The sequence below is a fragment of the Sodiomyces alcalophilus genome, assembly GCF_042370955.1.
Source record: "Sodiomyces alcalophilus JCM 7366 unplaced genomic scaffold ACRALscaffold_3, whole genome shotgun sequence".
Lineage (NCBI taxonomy): Eukaryota > Fungi > Ascomycota > Sordariomycetes > Glomerellales > Plectosphaerellaceae > Sodiomyces > Sodiomyces alcalophilus.
This window is the reverse complement of record NW_027263534.1, coordinates 117639-133659: the sequence shown is the minus strand read 5'-3', so window position 1 is coordinate 133659 and position 16021 is coordinate 117639. Positions and strand designations below refer to the sequence as shown.

At 55.3% G+C, this 16021-nt stretch overlaps 6 protein-coding genes across 6 annotated transcripts; 2 read left to right on the top strand and 4 right to left on the bottom strand.

Annotated features, from left to right (window-relative positions):
* Positions 1 to 377: 377 nt before the first annotated feature.
* ACRALDRAFT_1048842 (uncharacterized protein) lies at positions 378 to 2166 on the bottom strand. Its single transcript, XM_071015561.1, has 2 exons — positions 1604 to 2166; positions 378 to 1509 (listed from the first exon to the last, which is right to left on the bottom strand). Exons 1-2 carry the CDS (start codon positions 1900 to 1902, stop codon positions 603 to 605), a joined length of 1206 nt encoding a protein of 401 aa, XP_070875564.1. The 5' UTR covers positions 1903 to 2166; the 3' UTR covers positions 378 to 602.
* A 313-nt stretch (positions 2167 to 2479) lies between these two features.
* On the bottom strand, positions 2480 to 4532 carry ACRALDRAFT_1080749 (uncharacterized protein). Its single transcript, XM_071019068.1, has 3 exons — positions 4363 to 4532; positions 4095 to 4271; positions 2480 to 4004 (listed from the first exon to the last, which is right to left on the bottom strand). The coding sequence occupies exons 1-3, from the start codon at positions 4376 to 4378 to the stop codon at positions 2782 to 2784; spliced, it is 1416 nt and encodes a 471-aa protein (XP_070875563.1). The 5' UTR covers positions 4379 to 4532; the 3' UTR covers positions 2480 to 2781.
* A 243-nt stretch (positions 4533 to 4775) lies between these two features.
* Positions 4776 to 6282, bottom strand: ACRALDRAFT_1062283 (uncharacterized protein). The gene has a single exon (XM_071016571.1). The coding sequence runs from the start codon at positions 5601 to 5603 to the stop codon at positions 4929 to 4931; it is 675 nt and encodes a 224-aa protein (XP_070875562.1). The 5' UTR covers positions 5604 to 6282; the 3' UTR covers positions 4776 to 4928.
* Positions 6283 to 6434: 152 nt separating this feature from the next.
* ACRALDRAFT_1069336 (uncharacterized protein) lies at positions 6435 to 7052 on the top strand (the record flags this gene model as incomplete). The annotated part of the gene is made up of 1 exon (XM_071017661.1): positions 6435 to 7052. The coding sequence occupies one exon, from the start codon at positions 6435 to 6437 to the stop codon at positions 7050 to 7052; it is 618 nt and encodes a 205-aa protein (XP_070875561.1).
* A 482-nt stretch (positions 7053 to 7534) lies between these two features.
* ACRALDRAFT_2102220 (uncharacterized protein) lies at positions 7535 to 8675 on the bottom strand (the record flags this gene model as incomplete). The annotated part of the gene is made up of 2 exons (XM_071023095.1): positions 7535 to 8021; positions 8092 to 8675. 2 exons carry the CDS (start codon positions 8673 to 8675, stop codon positions 7535 to 7537), a joined length of 1071 nt encoding a protein of 356 aa, XP_070875560.1.
* Positions 8676 to 12855: 4180 nt separating this feature from the next.
* Positions 12856 to 15822, top strand: ACRALDRAFT_2026593 (uncharacterized protein; the record flags this gene model as incomplete). The annotated part of the gene is made up of 1 exon (XM_071020401.1): positions 12856 to 15822. One exon carries the CDS (start codon positions 12856 to 12858, stop codon positions 15820 to 15822), a length of 2967 nt encoding a protein of 988 aa, XP_070875559.1.
* Between the last annotated feature and the right edge of the window lie 199 nt (positions 15823 to 16021).

Here is a 16021-nt window from a genome sequence, read left to right as displayed (position 1 = left end):
TGTCCCTCTTGTAAGGGCTTGTACTAGCAATCTGTTCTTCCTCAGCCTCTCATATCGCGAGGTGACTAGGACAGGAGCGGGAAAACATAGGGTGGATTGTTGTTGTGTCTGCACGCTCAATGGATAGCTTGTAGCTAACCAGGGGTTAAGACGAAAACAAATCGCTACACGGCGTATGATAAAAGAACGTCCATGGTTGCTCGTGATGACTCTGTAATATGTTTTTGGTAGTATTTTGCCAATGCCCGGCTGACGGCTACGCCTTCTCACATGATCTGGAATCCATCCATCGTTTACCGTGTCTGAATCGAATGCATGCCGGTGCCTATCTATTCTCCGTCCAGTGCTTTCTCAATAATAAATGGAATAAAAAGAAGCTCATCCCAAAGAACTCCGTTGCCATGCAAAACGTACAAATACAGGTAAAAGGATACACCAAACCCACTCCTTCCTCAGGAGCAGCGCGGGCGAAACAAGTAATCCCGGCCTCCCATATACCAAGTCGTATTCTGTCCGCGTCATATCATGATGTCGGCCTCCCACGTTGTCCTTGCTGACCTGGCGTCACATTTTGTTTGTTATTTTTATTTGTATTAGTATCCTCACTTCAGATCTAACCATTGTTGGAAGTAGATGCAGTTGCTGGCGCTCACGGGCCCTCCCTCCTCGCAAAGGTCGAACACGGGACACCGACCACACGGGGCCTCGGTGAACCCGTTGGTGACCGGTTCCGGCGCGCCTGGTTCCACAGCCGGGAGGACCTCATCTTCCGCCGGGCGCGGGGCGGCCCAGGACTCCAGGCTCTGTTTGGGGTGGCGGCGGACGCGGTAGCCCACGCGGCCTCCGACGCGGACGGGTTCGATCAGGTTGTCGAAGACGAGGACGTCGATCAGCTTCTGCACATCTTCCTCGCCCAGGATCGTCTCGGTCGTGATGCCGGTTTGGGAGATGAACCGTGCCATGTCGCGGACCGTGGGGTACTCCTTGTACCCTGCCGGGAGGGGGAGGTAGGTGTTCTTCGGCGTGGTCGGCTGGGCAGAATCGGCATGGGGTTCGTCCCCGCTGATGTGGTCGGCCGCCCTCTTCTTCCCCGCCGCCACGGACGAAGCGGAGCCCTTGAGGATGCCCTTCTTGGGCACGGCGGTGCGGGCAGACGAAGAGGACTCTTTTTGGTAGAAGCTGCCGTGGCGCTTGATGTAGTCGAAGATGACGCGCTGCAAGTCCTCGATGAAGGCAACGTCGAGAGCCTGGTCGGTGAACCATGGGCCTCCCGTGGCGCGTTCGGAGGGGCGTAGCGACGCCTTGATGTACATCTTCTTGTTGGGGTGCTCGACGCTCTTGAAAGGCGCGATGAGATTCTTGGACTGCAGCTGTTTGAGGGCCGCCTTCATGACGGCGTCGTTGATGCCAAGTCGACCTTGGATCGTCTTGGTCCAGATCCCGTCGGGGCCGGCATCGTCAATGGCGCCGTAAACCATGCGCTGTTCGTCCGTCGTGCATTGTTTGTATCTTCAAAGATGGAAACACCCCGTCGTCAGCAAAGCTGCCCGGGACTTTAGGTGAAGAAGAACAGAGGAGAAGAGGAGACACAAAAAAAACTCACTTGTCTGCTTCGGCCTTGGAACGCCATCGCCACGCTAATCCGCCCTGAACACTGACGGCGATCAAGAGTTTATCGTTGGTGAGGCTCTGGACCGTCTTGAGAAGCATTTGCGCATCCCGGTTGGGAATGATGCCCAGGTCGAGTAGGTCGTATTGCGTGTAGAGGTTGTTCTCGTCGCCATTGGTTCGGCATGCGTCGTATAGGGCCTGCTTTAGGATTTCGAACTTGCTCGGGTCCACGACGGCATTGGCAGAGGGGGCCGCCGCCGCTGCCGTCGAAGACGACGGCTCGGAGGCCATTTTGGTGGATTAAGAAAGACACCTGTCTTGTTTTCCTGCTTGTCGTTGTGGTGCGTGACGGTTGTGGCGGGGTTGTGTCGAGGCGCGCAAACAGAATATATGTATGCAGGGATCTTTTTTGGCGACAGAATGCGGGGGGTGTAGGAGGGGCAATTAGAGCTTGCTGGCCCTCTGGCGATATGGGATCGCGATGATGTCGCGGCTACATCTGCGTCCTGTTGGGTAAGGCAGTTTAGTTTTGTCGTCACCTGTCGGCTTGCATTGGGGAATTGGGGAGGGGTTTGTCGCAAGAGTTGGGTGGGCGACGAGGAAGATGGTCTGCCGTGAGTCAAATTGAAGGTTAGAAAGCTCAAGGGCGGAAAAAAAAAAAAAAAAAAAAAAAAAAAAACAGGGACCTGCCACCACCTAAAGTTACCGTACGGTATTGGAGTTAGTACCTAGGTAGGTACCTTGCTTTACGGAGTGCTTTGTTAACATCCGGCTTAGGTAATCTGCGTTGATCGCACCTACGGAGTACATATCTACACTACGATTAACAAGTAATACCAACTCCCATAGCTTCTGCAGTCTAATGTTTGCGTTCCACCAGATGAAGAGTGCTTCTTGAGTGAGGGTCTTATCAGATTTCCGTAAAATATAAGGATACAATAACCATACAAATTCCAGCAGAATTCTCCTCGAGACAAACTACCATACGCCCGTGATTGCTTGCTATACGACGCCCCGGCCGCGGCCAACGGCCAATATCTATTGCACCGCACCGTCTTTCAGGATGGGCCCGCCCTCTTGGTTGAATTCGCGCTGGAGCTGTCTTTCGCTAACTGTTTGTTTCCCATACAAAACACCGCAGGAATTCGCTCTTCCCCTCCCCGACACTGCCTAGGCGAAGCCTCCAACTATGGCCATGAGCATGGCTCCGCTGACGACGGCCATATAGGCCCTCCATCTCCTCCGTCCCACCAGAGTGATGTAGCTCTTCTCCGTCAAAAAGTCCTCCGCCAGCAGCTGCACAAGGCCGGCGAACAGCAACAGGCCCGACGAGATTGCATTCATGAATCCCACCATTAAAAGTCCTGTTTGACTCATGGGATCGTACATATTATGCAGAACGAGCCCAATCAGCTGCCCGAGTGGAGTCGTGGCCCCAAAAGCCAGTACCATTAGCCACGGGCGGGCTGATCGTCGTGGCAGCTGAATGGCCGCAATGCGACTTCCTAGAGCGAGGCCCTCGAAGGTCTGGTGGAAGCTGACGGCGATGAGGAAGGCCACAAAGGTCGGTCCGGTCGCCACGGAGATGGCCATGCCGATGAATATGCTGTGGAAAAGGATCCCGCCTTCCAGCATGAGGCATTGCCTGAGCAGTCGGGCCTGTTCCTCGGGCGTGATGACACGGGGGGTGCTGGGATGTTCCTCCGGATGCTGGTGCTGGTGCTGGTGCTCGTGCTGGGCATGGTGGCTCTTAACAGGCACCGCATCGAGCTCGTGTGTCTCCAGATCGAGGTCGGAGTCGTCATTTTGGTCGCCCCCGGCTATACTGTCCGCGCTATCTGCACCGTTTACGCCATTTGACCCGCTGAATCCATCCCGTCCGTCTGAAGCACGCGATCCGGCAAATCTGGACCCGTTGCTGGGTCGCGGCGACGCACCGGCAATGAGCCCCTGTCTTGCATCCATGGCGTCCAACTCGAAATCAGAAGAGCGGGGATTCCTGCTCCCTCGCGCCGACAAACCGGACACGTGATGACCGTTAGTCGACGATGTGCCCTTGAACGCGTCGTTGCCTTCGCCTTCGCCCTCCCCTTCGTCCCAGAAATGATAGTGTTGAGAGTGTGCGTGGCCGGCGCCGCGCGTGGCGAGGTACATCTCCAAGGCGACGACGATCAGGGCGGCAATCATGGCAACGACGCCAGCCATGGGCGTGAAGCCTTTGCTGAAAAAGTACGGGAGACATGGGTCGGTCAGGGATAGGAAAGCCGTGGGAAGGAGGTGGACAAAGGCGGTCGCAAGAAGAACACCCGTGCCGAAGTGTTGGCAGTAGAAAATGATTTTCTTCTGGAGACGGCCCCCAGAGCTGCCTCGCGACAGGAGAGGGATACTGCAAGCTACGGGAGGCGTTAGTGTTCTGGTCGGAACGAGAAGCCGTGCCGGAAGGGCTCCGTTGAAGGACTATCGTGATCGACCAAGTTACGTACAGACGGTGCTCAGGACGAGGATCAAGATCAGGGCGCCAACATGGACAGCGGTGTCGTAGGATCCACGGCTACCGGAGCCGCATTGAGGTCGTGTGTCGTCAGCGTCGCCATCTCGTTCGCCCCGTCTCGTGAGTTCGGCCAGCAGGAGGTTGGTCGGTATCGTGGCCCAAGAGATGTCTAACCCATCAGACAGGTTGGAGTCAGTGGAAGATGCCAAGCGGGTTGGGTTACTGCATGTCATGCACCCAAAGGGCCAGAACATACATACCTTCACGTGGATCCATGATGCAGAGAGGTACCGGACCCGGAGGTCTCAGGTTACGACGCACGATCGGTCGGTAACTAATCGCCGAGGGTGCAGTGGACAGAATAGTATCATGGTGGCCCCCTTGAGGCGATGCGGCGTCAGGGTTTATTGGAGGTGGAGAAAGACATTTTCAGAACTCTCCCTTCGCGGAAGGTCTACCTAAAACTGACACGCGGTACCGTTGGAGGGAAGCTTATTACAAGGCGTCTTAGGTGGCCTGTTCAGTGGATAGTGTGGGGAATGTCAAGCTGGTTCAGGGTGGGTGGGTGGCCTTCTCTAGCTTATGTAAATATGATATCCTTACGTCAGCCATTTTGATGCCTCGCACACCAACGCCCTTTCTCGAGCCTGTACAATACCAAGAGAAAAGCAAAGCAAGTTGGTCTACCATAGGGAATTGATTCATTGTTGATGGACGAGTAATGGTGATAATCATGCCATTATAGCGATGCTGCAGTAACTCTTCTCAGCTATTCTTCTACTGTCCTCTCTCCAACACCATGCCCAGCTTGCGTCTCTGCCTGCGCTCATCGCTCATCCTCCTTCCCAATCTCCCCAGACTTTGCAACGTCATCATAGCACTGGACTTCTTGTGCAAAATCCTGCCTCGACAGAGACCCCTCGCCCGGTAGTTCCGCACACTGCGGGACAAGTCGTATCTTTGCACAACCTTTGGGTACATCGGCAGCCGCGTACTTGAGTACCAAGAATTTTCGCTCCCCGTAGTATCGCACCGTCTCATTGCACACGATGTAGGATCCAGTGCCGCCCGGAACTGTCAGATGGGGATACGAAGAGTCCCAGGGGGAGGCGATTTGTATGCCGGTGGTTCCGTGTCCAATATCAACGCGAACAGGAGAGACCTGGTCTTCGGCCTCGGCGAGTTTGAATCCGTGGGGGAAAGCCGGCTCTCCACTGTCCCAGACGATGGTACCCTTTCCCTGACCGATGTCCGAGGCGGTGCCGTTTTGATACCAGATGCGCGCTGACTGGGGATCGACGCCGCCAAGGGCCTGGCCCGGGCCAACGTGGATGGATGACACGTAATACTGGTCTATGGACGGCTCAAAGTCGGTGGTTGGCTCGGTCACCTTGACCACGAGAGTGAACCCCTTGGACTTGGACTGAGGTTGATGTCTGCGAACGATCGGAGAGGCGAGGACGACGGCCTGAAGGCAACTCAACACCACGGCTGCCAGCATCGCTGCGTCGAGTAAGTGACGTGTATTTCTGAATGAAAACGTTGATTCCGCGTCGTTGAGAGCGGGCGGTGGTGGCGGATGGCTGGCTAACGGCTTTTGACAATGTTAGAGAGTTTGCGGTCAACCCAAGTAACAGATGAAACGACTGAGCTTGGCCTTATGTTGTGATGTTATGATGAGAGAGTGTTCCGGGTGAGGGATTGTGGGATGTCTGTCCCAGCATGCCCATTTTATCATCGTTGACGCATGCGCCTTCAAGGTCGCTCCTCCCATGTCAAATCCAGTTCATAATATCCTCTTCGCTGCTGCAATACGGGACTTCCACCAACTTGGCAAGGCATCAACAGCAGGAGCATTCCAGTGTGAATGGGATTCAAGTCTCCGTGGCAAGTGAGCAGGTGGGATAGGACCAAGTCGTCAGGAGCCTCCAACGACATAAGTCTGCTTTGCAAAGGGAAGTGACGAGCCGAGGAACGTCACGGCGCTCCTCGCTCCTGGTTCAACCCCGTCTTCTTCATCTACTTCGTTCCCATGGAGCAGTAGAGGCACGTGGTATGTCTGGACGTGCCTGCAGCTTCCAGTTGTACGTTGTAATTTACGAGCAAGACAAAGGAGCACAACTAAAGGTACCTACGGTACAACGTAGGTACTTGTACTGTACAATATTACCGCGTCTCACGTACCGACAATGATGACGTGATGGTGCACGGACCACTGCTCTCACATCCAAACGTACCCCGCCACCCGTCACCAGTGGCCTCGGTATCGTTCTCGTTCACCACGTCTTGGAAACGAAAACAGCATCCTCAACGCGCAGAAAGCATTCCAAAGATGGCCTCCCTCTTCCCAAACCTTTTCACGCGCCTCGCGCGGCCCTTTACGTCGACATCATCCCTCCACTTCGCCTCGCCCGCCACATCCGACTTTCCCGCCGGTGCGCAAACCGCCACCATAGCAGCCGGCTGCTTCTGGGGCGTCGAGCACATCTATCGCAAGCACTTTGGCAACGGGAAGGGTCTCCTGGACGCACGCGTTGGCTATACGGGCGGCGACACCGAACACCCTTCCTATCGCGCCGTCTGCAACGGGGTCACGGGCCATGCCGAGGCTCTTCAGGTCATCTTCGACCCGGCCACCGTTTCCTACGCTCAGCTCCTCGAGTTGTTCTACCGCATGCACGACCCCACCACCGCCAACCGCCAGGGCCCGGACGTGGGAACGCAGTACCGGAGCGCCATTTACTGGCATAACGAGGAACAGGAGAGGATTGCCCGCGAGATCACCCGCAAGGCCAACGAGCAATGGTACAACGGCAAGATCACCACCGAGCTGGTCCCGGCCGGAAAGTGGTGGGATGCCGAAGAGTACCATCAATTATACCTGGATAAGAATCCTTCCGGCTATGAGTGCCCTAGCCACTTTGTGCGGTCGTTCAAGCCCCTCGAATGACCTGCGTTGGAACCACTAGGGAGGGATAAGATGCGGTGGAAGGTACCAAGGCTGTGGGATAGATGGATGTCGTCGATGGAGCCCGTTTGAGTCGCTTCTGATATACGCGTCAGGGAAGTCAGGCTCGCGCCTGGTCTGCTGCAGGCCGTTGGAATCGTCATATCGACTTGCTCTGACACTACAAAATAAAAAAGTCACCCGGGGAGAGACAAAGCCTGGCATTTTGAACTTGGGAGATGGTGTCCTTTTAGGGGAGATTCAAACTTAGTGTGGCGTCTGCCGAGGTATCTGTTACAGCTGTAATATAATGTAATTTACAAAGAAACACCTAGCTGTGGTATGTTGACCGGAGGGGAGAATCATTTCTCTCAGTCTTGCTTGTCATGCCCAAACTGTTCCGTGGCAACCCCCTAAATGATACTAAACTCTTAAAATCATGTCTCATGGCTATCCCAGCCCCTCTCCATATCTTCTCAAACGCTTTACTTCCGTCGGTTGCCCTGCATCATGAGGATCTGTACCATGCGAACAAAGATGTTGAGGAAGTCAAGCTCGAGCGCAATGGCCTCGTTGACGGGGTCCTTCTTCATGACGCCAGCATGGGCCAGGCGGGCGTGGTGCAGCACCTTCTGCACGTCGTATAGAGTGAAGCCGCCAAACACGGCGAGGCCACCGTACAGCCAGATGTTCTCCGTGAAAGCCAGAGTCCGGATGGCCGTGGCGGGGATCACCAGAGGAGCGAGACCCGAGGCGGCAACGAGGGCGGCACCGGCCAGCAGGGGGCCACCGATGTAAAGATACTTCTCCTGCTTGGCGGTGGCACCGACGACCGACAAGCTGCCCATCATGGCGACCGTGTAGAGACCAGCCCTGGCAAGGAGAGCAGTCGGGACAAACGCCAGGAGAGGAGCGACGAAGGCGGCCTGGGTGGCGTTGAAGGCAGTCCAAAGGGCGTACTTGGGGATATAGCTGTTCCGAGACGTCAGTACGCGGTCACATGGAAAAAGGAAAGGGCGAAATGAAGTAGAATTTTACTCACTTGTCAGGCGAGATCGAGCGAGTACCAATCATGGTGGCAAAGGAGAGGGCCAGGCCGCCGAGGCCGACAGCCCAGGGGTTCGTCACCATCAGCCGGTAGACAAAACCGCTCTGCACCATCTGGCGGGCTGTGAGAGCGATGATGCCGATGCCCAGGCCGGTGTGAAGGAAGGTGCTGTTGAGGTATTCCCGCTCATAGGCCGGCATGCCGCCATCTTCCCTCGTCTCGCGGTTGAACACGGCGTTGATGGCCACGAGAGTGCCGCCGAAAATGGCACCACCGACGACCAGCTTCCGCAGCTTGCTCCCGCCCGCCTCTTGCGTCTGCGCGTAGGTTTGCTGGTTGTACGAGCGAGCACCGTTCCGGAAGACGGCGCGCAGGGTAAACGGAGTTGTGGTGGCGAGGCCATTCTTCGCGGCCACGCGGGCGGTGAAGAAGGCCGGGGCGAGCTTCGTGTTCTGCTTCGAGGCAGCCTGGTGGAAGGCTCGGGATGTGGTCGCGCGGAAGGCGGGTGATTTGGCCAGCTCGGGGAGGCGCTGAGCCAGGCGCAAAGGCCCTTGTCGTACTGTGATGTTGACCGACATGATCGGCGATGTGGGGATGGGATACGATGCCTTGTTGTTGAAGACAAAGGAGATGGTAAACTGTTAAAAGTTTTTGTTGTTTTGCGGAGAAGAGGTATGACGTTCCCGGAATTCCGAGGTCAAAGCTTTGGCCACTTCTAGTCTTAGCTAATAAGGCGAGAGACCCGGTCAGAAATTGGTGGAAACTTCTTAGCCGGCACCAGTCCAGAGTGCTTACATAATATGATACAAACGGACTTGTGACTCCGCCACATCCGATGGTACTGCCCTGTCATGACGAAACGTGGATGCATCCAGGTCCGTGGGCGGGCTACGAATACAACGTACGGTTGTATTCGTATGTCTCTCGACAGAAAGGTACCGGTAAGGGGATGGTAGGGGCACTACAGTCTTTCCGTGAACATGCATAACAGTAGAAATTATTTCCTTCGTACCCCCTTCGTACCCCTTGATAGCGATCGGCTGACCTGGAGCCTGCGACTTCGAAAACCTGATGAAAGCCGCTCCTTTCTAGAGGGAAATCGGAATCCTCCATACGAAGTAGACCTCTTACGACGCGGGAGATCTACGGCGGGTATAAGTCACTAGCGTTAGCTCTCGGACAATGCTGCGTTTTATTCTCAATACGCAGGTAGATGTGGGAGGCACATGGACTAAATTGAGAGGGACACTGTATAGATGCAAAACAAATGCGAATGGTGTACGAAGTAGTTGTGGTGCATTCAAGGCTGGGGTGGGAAACTGACTCCCTCCTTTTGGTGGTCGCCGAGTGTCATCACCTAATGAAAAGCTGTCGGCAAGCTGTTGACGTCAGTGAAATGAAATGCCTCCAGTTGATAATATCTTCTCTGAATCATCTCGACATGCAAGTTGGTCAAATTATGTCCATACCAGATAGCTACTACGGCAGCAAACCAGCACAGAACCCGTTCCTCCTAGTATTCGTCTGGTCCGTTTCTTCGTGGTTATGACGGAAGCTGTGTCATGGCACACGTTCACCCAAGGTAAGGGTGGCACAGACCAGCGCTAGAAGCCTTCTCGAAGAGAATATAAACCCCGCCCTACGTGGCTTCTGGTATCAACTTCCCGTACAGGACTCTGGAAGCACACTGGCATCAGATTCTTAGTCCTATCATTCGATTCGTCGTTTTTCCTCAACGGCCATCCTTAGGACGAGAATAAAGCGGAATACGGTGTAACCCGCCTACTACGGGTGCAAGAGATGAAACAGCTCAGGGGCACCCCTTTGCCCTGGGACCGCCTTTTCATGTGTGGAATTAGGCTGAGGTGTCCAGTGCGGAGTCGGGGGAGCCGAGGATCGTCAGAGACGTGGACAAGGGCTTCATAACGACAACGTAATTAGGGCCTCCTGGCCTGGGATCGTCAGAGACGTGGACAAGGGCTTCATAACGACAACGTAATTAGGGCCTCCTGGCCTGCATGGGCCACCACGCAGGTGTGCTTGTATTTTGGGAATCCATTGCTTGTAAGATCCTCTAGACAGTTCTTATTGACAGCGAACATAATATGTTAATATGTACTGTCTTGGTGTGATGGGCCAGGTTGCATCATGTGGCTTCGTGCTAATGCTGAGACGGCAGGTGGGAGTTGCCCTGGATTTTCTAGTCGTTTTCCATGCCTCTGTTCGCTTAAATGTGTTTATTAGATCACCTATCCGATGAGATTCGTTAACGACCCATGCAGGATACATCGTAGTACAGGGTTATGGGCACTCTTGCCATTTGCTTGGGTACATTGGTCCCTGGCTTACTGCGTAGGCGTATATGTACAACGTACATATCAAGTTGATCCGTTTATGTTTCCAAACCATTTACATGTTTTCCCATGGGGTTGTCATGGCCCCATGTGTTGCATGAGACTCGCAATAAATAACCGCTGACTGGGTACTAGATTTGCGCATGGGCGGTGTACATACATGCGACATATGACCCTATCTGCATGGAAGGGGGAAAGGGGGCGGTTCTAGATGCGTGCCTGTATAAAGAGATTCGTCCCGAGCAGAGTCTACTTGTCAGACGCAAGGATTCGTGCATAGCTGCTATATTGGTAGTCATCGGGGAAATATTAGACCTGATTATTACCTTTGTATATGAAGAAGGGCAGATTGTTCGCTGCTGTTGCAGGGGAGCTATATCCAGCCAGCAACCATCCGTACGTACTCAAGAGAGAAGCTTTGGAGAGGGATCTAAATATCGCTACGAATATATTACCGGTAATGCCGACTTTGGAAATGCCGCACACCCAATTCTCTCTCCTAAAGTTAGGTTCACAAGTCATGGCCATCGATGCCATCATCGTGGGCATGTTTTCTGGTGGGGTAGTGTTCATAGCTATCTCGGTATATATCCACGCATCCGCACGGCTATAACACAATCGCCATGTGCGCTAGAGGAAGAGATGCGTCTCTTCGTGTTTTCATCCGCCAGAGCAGTGAACACTGTCGAGTTTTGATTTTCTCTCCGTGTGATTTTGTCTCTGTGTACAAAGTATGTACCCCTCAATTCCTACCGGGAGGTAGCTGGGTACTAAATGTGCAGGAAAGTACCTATAGGTACCCATCCACCCCACTTGTGCTGCTCTAGCGTTGTTTCTTAACGTTTTGTGATCCGTGCTCTCCGTCCCGCTGGCCACTGGACGTTCAGTTCTACAGAGGAGCTGCGGGTACACGGGTCAGCTGGGGTGTCTTAGCCGTGGGTTGAAGGTACGAAACAGGTACTTATCTGGAGCTGCTGAAGAACCTCTGCAGGGACATGAAGGAAAGTAGAGACAAGTACCATCAGTGCCACCTCATACGCTAGAATATCATCACGGCATCGTAGATGACCTAGGGCACGTTTCATTCTCTGAGTTCCCCACGGCCCGGCCTATTCCCCACGTCCCGAATGCGACCCAAGGTCTTCCTTCTTCTATGGCAGCTACACTACTTTGTACCTACCCTGCAGCAGCGATTTCCTGCACCTTTTCTGCATCGCACCGCTGCCAACACCCCACAACGACGTAGTGTACAGAGTCCAGAGGCTGCTACTGACGCTAGACTGCCCTGGACTAGCAGCTGGCAAGGGACCTCCCCCCTCCGCTGCCACCTCCGATACCCTCTTCTGCCGACTCTCCCAGTCCACTTCTTCATCCGTCGCTTATTACCCTTCGCTTCGGATCGTCCCTCATCCACTTCTTCTCATCATCTATCGCGCTGTCGCATTCTCGTGCTTTGCTCTGTTGATAGGCTCGGAGTATCGCAGTACTTTCTTATTACTCGAACCACGCCACCGGCGGCATAATATACAGCAATTTTGACGCCATCCACCTCGTCCGACCTGTACGAAGTACGAAGTAATTACCTACTGTTTTGTTTGCTTGCTCTCTGAGCTCTCGCTCGGGTTCGTGTCCCGCGACGCTTCCAGCTCGGCACTGTGAGTCTCCTAGCTATTCACTCCATTGACACCTTTTCTTAGCTCTTGCTTCTAACCGCATCGTGCATCCAGATCATCTCCAGGCCGATGTCGCTCGCGAACTGCCTCTAGACAACCAGGCTCCCCCGTCACGACAAATCCATCCCTTATATCGTAGCCGACTCTGAGTTGCAACCTAGTTGCCACTTCGTTGCAGGCTTTCCGCCATCCCGACAGAGCTTCAACCCAGCCTTGGCCGGCCCTCGATCATACGTTCCAATCCGACACACCGTTGTTCCAAGAAGATCATTTAGTTGGTTCGCTTGCAAGCCCATCAGAAACTCCAGAGGAGTGAAGGCCGGCAGCCGACAAAGGCATAGGAAGAGCTCTTGAGCTTCCCAATATACAGCTTCTTCTCTCCATCCTTTCAGGGCCTTTGTCGTTTTGTCCTGCCTGCCGGGAGCGAGCATGACCAAATCTTGCCGTCCCTTTGTTTGCTCTATACTTCCCGGCAGTTGGCGTCCCGAGAGACAACTCTGAGCCTGGCGCGGGCCCATCCAAAAACACTTCCTCAATACAGGACAAATCCAGTCCTATACCTGCTGTCACCTCAACTACGCCGTAGTAGTATTGCTCAAGGCTACCTTGCCGCGATACTCAACGGGCCTCAGCCCAGGCCAAGCTAGGGTCGAGGATATTTGCCAACCGACTCGAAAGAGAAACCAGGCCTGTCGACAACTGGTCTTCGCCGTCGCTGGCGCTCTCGAGCCATGAGACGTAGTCGTTCTCCCTCATCTCCTTCCCCCTATCGGGCCCTGGCCCACCAACAGAATGGCGGCCACGCTGGACCAGGCCAGGTCTCGGACCCTGTTTCCGTGATCCGCTCGTTCGATGTCGAGACAAACCCGACTCGTCCTGTCCGCCCCTCTCCGCTGACCGCCTCCACTATCCGGGACATGCCGCTTGATCTCGTGGACCGCATCCGCTCCTTTCCCCTCTTCATGTCTGCCTCGGAAGACTTCCTTGCCGCCATCGGGAAACACCTGCGGCCTCAGGTCCATGCAGCTCAAGACATGGTCCTCCATGAGGGTGACGACGCTAAAGCTATGTATTGGGTGGTACGTGGCGTCGTGGCAGTTACCTCGAGAGATGGCGAGGCCGTCTACGCTGAGCTCAAGGCCGGCTCATTTTTCGGTGAAATCGGCGTCCTGATGGATGTGCCGCGCACGGCCTCCGTCGTCGCCCGCACGAAGTGTCTCCTGGTGCAGCTTAAGAAAGAGGATCTCCAGGCCGAGCTGCCGAATTTTCCCGACATGGAAAAGGCAATCCGCGAAGAGGCGCAGGAGAGGCTAAATATCCTCAAGAAGAAACGGCAAGAACCTCGAAATGGCGTGCGAGAACTGGCACCCGGCGAAGTGGCCACCGGCGAAGTTGGCATTATCAAGGAGGGGAGCACGGTGGTTAACTCGAAGAAGCGGAAATCGCCCAGTCCCGGTGCCATTGAGGATCCGGCCGCCGGGAGTGCCCTCGGAAGCGGGCTCGTCAATGTACGCAAGACGCTGAGAGAGCTCCCCCTCTTCTCAAACTTACCTCCCGACATTCTCCATTTTCTGGGCTTGAGTGCGCAACCGAAGACATACGCCCCGTTTACCGACATCATCCAACAGGGTGCACCTGGCAACGACATCTTCTTCATCGTGCGAGGCGAGGCAGAGGTGATTCGTCAGCCTGTTTCCGAGGATGAGGCAGCCAGAAGCCTGTCGCGTGCGTCGTACGTACGCCCGCGCCTCAAGGCTGGTCAGTATTTCGGGGAGGTGGCGAGCCTCGGGCTATCAGAAGGCCGGACGGCCACTGTGCGCTCCATAACAACAGTGGAGTGCTTGATGATCGGCGGCGATGCGCTCGAAGAACTGTGGAGGAGGTGCCATCCGGATATCAGGTCGCAAGTCGAGGAGACGGCTCGCACACGCTACCACGAATCGGACGAGGACGTTGACATGGACAACCTGGATGCGACCGAGCTGCCAAGGAGGAAATCTGACCCTCCAAGGCCGACGACACCGGGGCCTCTGCCCCATATGATGTTTACGACGCCCTCGAAGCCGGCCTCCCCGACGAAGGACGAGGGGGCGGAAACGATGGGTCCCAGAGACCCTGACCCGTTCCTTAGCGTTGACATGGAGAACCTACGCAATCGCCGTCGCAACTCTGTTGCACCCCCCACCCCCCAGTCCGAGCACATGTCTCCGATGGCTGTGAACAGGAAGCATCCCCAGGTCGAGGCAACGCCCGTTGGGTTCGCCGTGCCGCAATCCCCGCTGGACATGGAAGTGATGCCGTCTAAGAGGGCCAGGACCCTTCCCCACCGTCCCCATTCCTTGCGGCAGTTGTCCCCCCTCCCGGACAAGATTCTCGTCAGGATCTTCCAGCTCTTGGACGTGGCCAAGCTCATGCAACTGCGTCTTGTTTCGACGCATTGGCGTAGGCTGCTTGAGAAGGACCGGGGCGTCGGCGTCCATGCCGACCTCAGCAAACACAACCGCCGGGTCACGGATGAAGCCATCATGACGGCCATCGGGCCGTTCCTGGGAGATCGACCGGAGACCATCGACATTAGCCACTGCTTTCACCTCACAGACGAGGGATTCAAAGCTCTGTGGGAGATGTGTGGTCGTAACGTGAAGTGCTGGCGGATGCGATCGGTTTGGGACGTGTCGGCGAACCAGATTCTCGAAATGAGCGAGAAGGCCAAGGGTCTCGAGGAGGTGGACTGGAGCAACTGTCGCAAGGTCGGTGATAACCTGCTGGCCCGTGTCGTCGGATGGGTCGTACCCGAGCCCCCGCCACCACCCCCACCGAACAAGCAGGTCGTCATCTCCAGCTCGGCTGTCAAGGGGCGGTCGCCTCAGAAACAACCGCCCAACCGACCGCCGGCGAACGTGCCCAAGCCCGGAACAGTCATAGGTTGCCCAAAGCTGAAGAGGCTCAATCTGTCGTACTGTAAACACGTCACGGACCGATCCATGGCTCACCTTGCGGCGCACGCGTCCAATCGCATCGAATCACTCACCCTGACCCGATGCACGTCCATTACTGATGCCGGTTTTCAGGCGTGGGCGCCGTTTCGCTTCACCCAATTGACCCATCTCTGCCTGGCCGACTGCACATACCTTACCGACAACGCCATCGTTGCTCTTGTCAGTGCAGCCAAGAATCTCACGCACCTCGATCTCTCCTTCTGCTGTGCCCTCTCCGATACGGCTACTGAAGTTGTCGCTCTCAGTCTCCCGCTTCTGCGCGAACTCCGTCTTGCGTTCTGCGGCAGTGCCGTCTCCGATGCCAGTCTCCAATCCGTCGCGCTCCACCTCAATGAGCTCGAAGGCATCTCGGTGCGAGGCTGCGTGCGCGTCACCGGCAGCGGCGTTGAGACTCTGCTAGACGGCTGCGGGAAGCTGGCCTGGGCTGATGTGAGCCAGTGCCGGAATCTTGAAGGGTGGATTCAAGGCGGCGGAGTCGGGAGATGGGGGTTTGACGAACGACGCGGTAGCGGGGTTTCGTTGCTGCCGCAAAAGTTCCCCATCGACGAAGGCATGGCCAGGCCGCCTCCGATGGCGAGACCGATTGCTAGGTCGGCCTTTGCCCACATGGGTTTGCCGGGAAGGGCATTAAGTTTCCGGCGAAGAGTTCGCAAACCCGTCCGCTTCATTGTGGAAAAAGGACCTCACGGGCTGAGGTAGAGGGCTCTTGTCTTTTTTGTCTCTATTTTTGTTTCTCTTCCTCCATCTCCCTCCTTCCCTTTTTCCTTCTCTGATGTTGGATATTGATGCCTTTGATGGACAAAGAAAAAAGCGAGGAAGTGCCATGATGCTCCTTATTTTAGGCAGGGCTGAGACGTCCAACTCAAAATGCATTGCATATTCGTGGACATATGGGCAT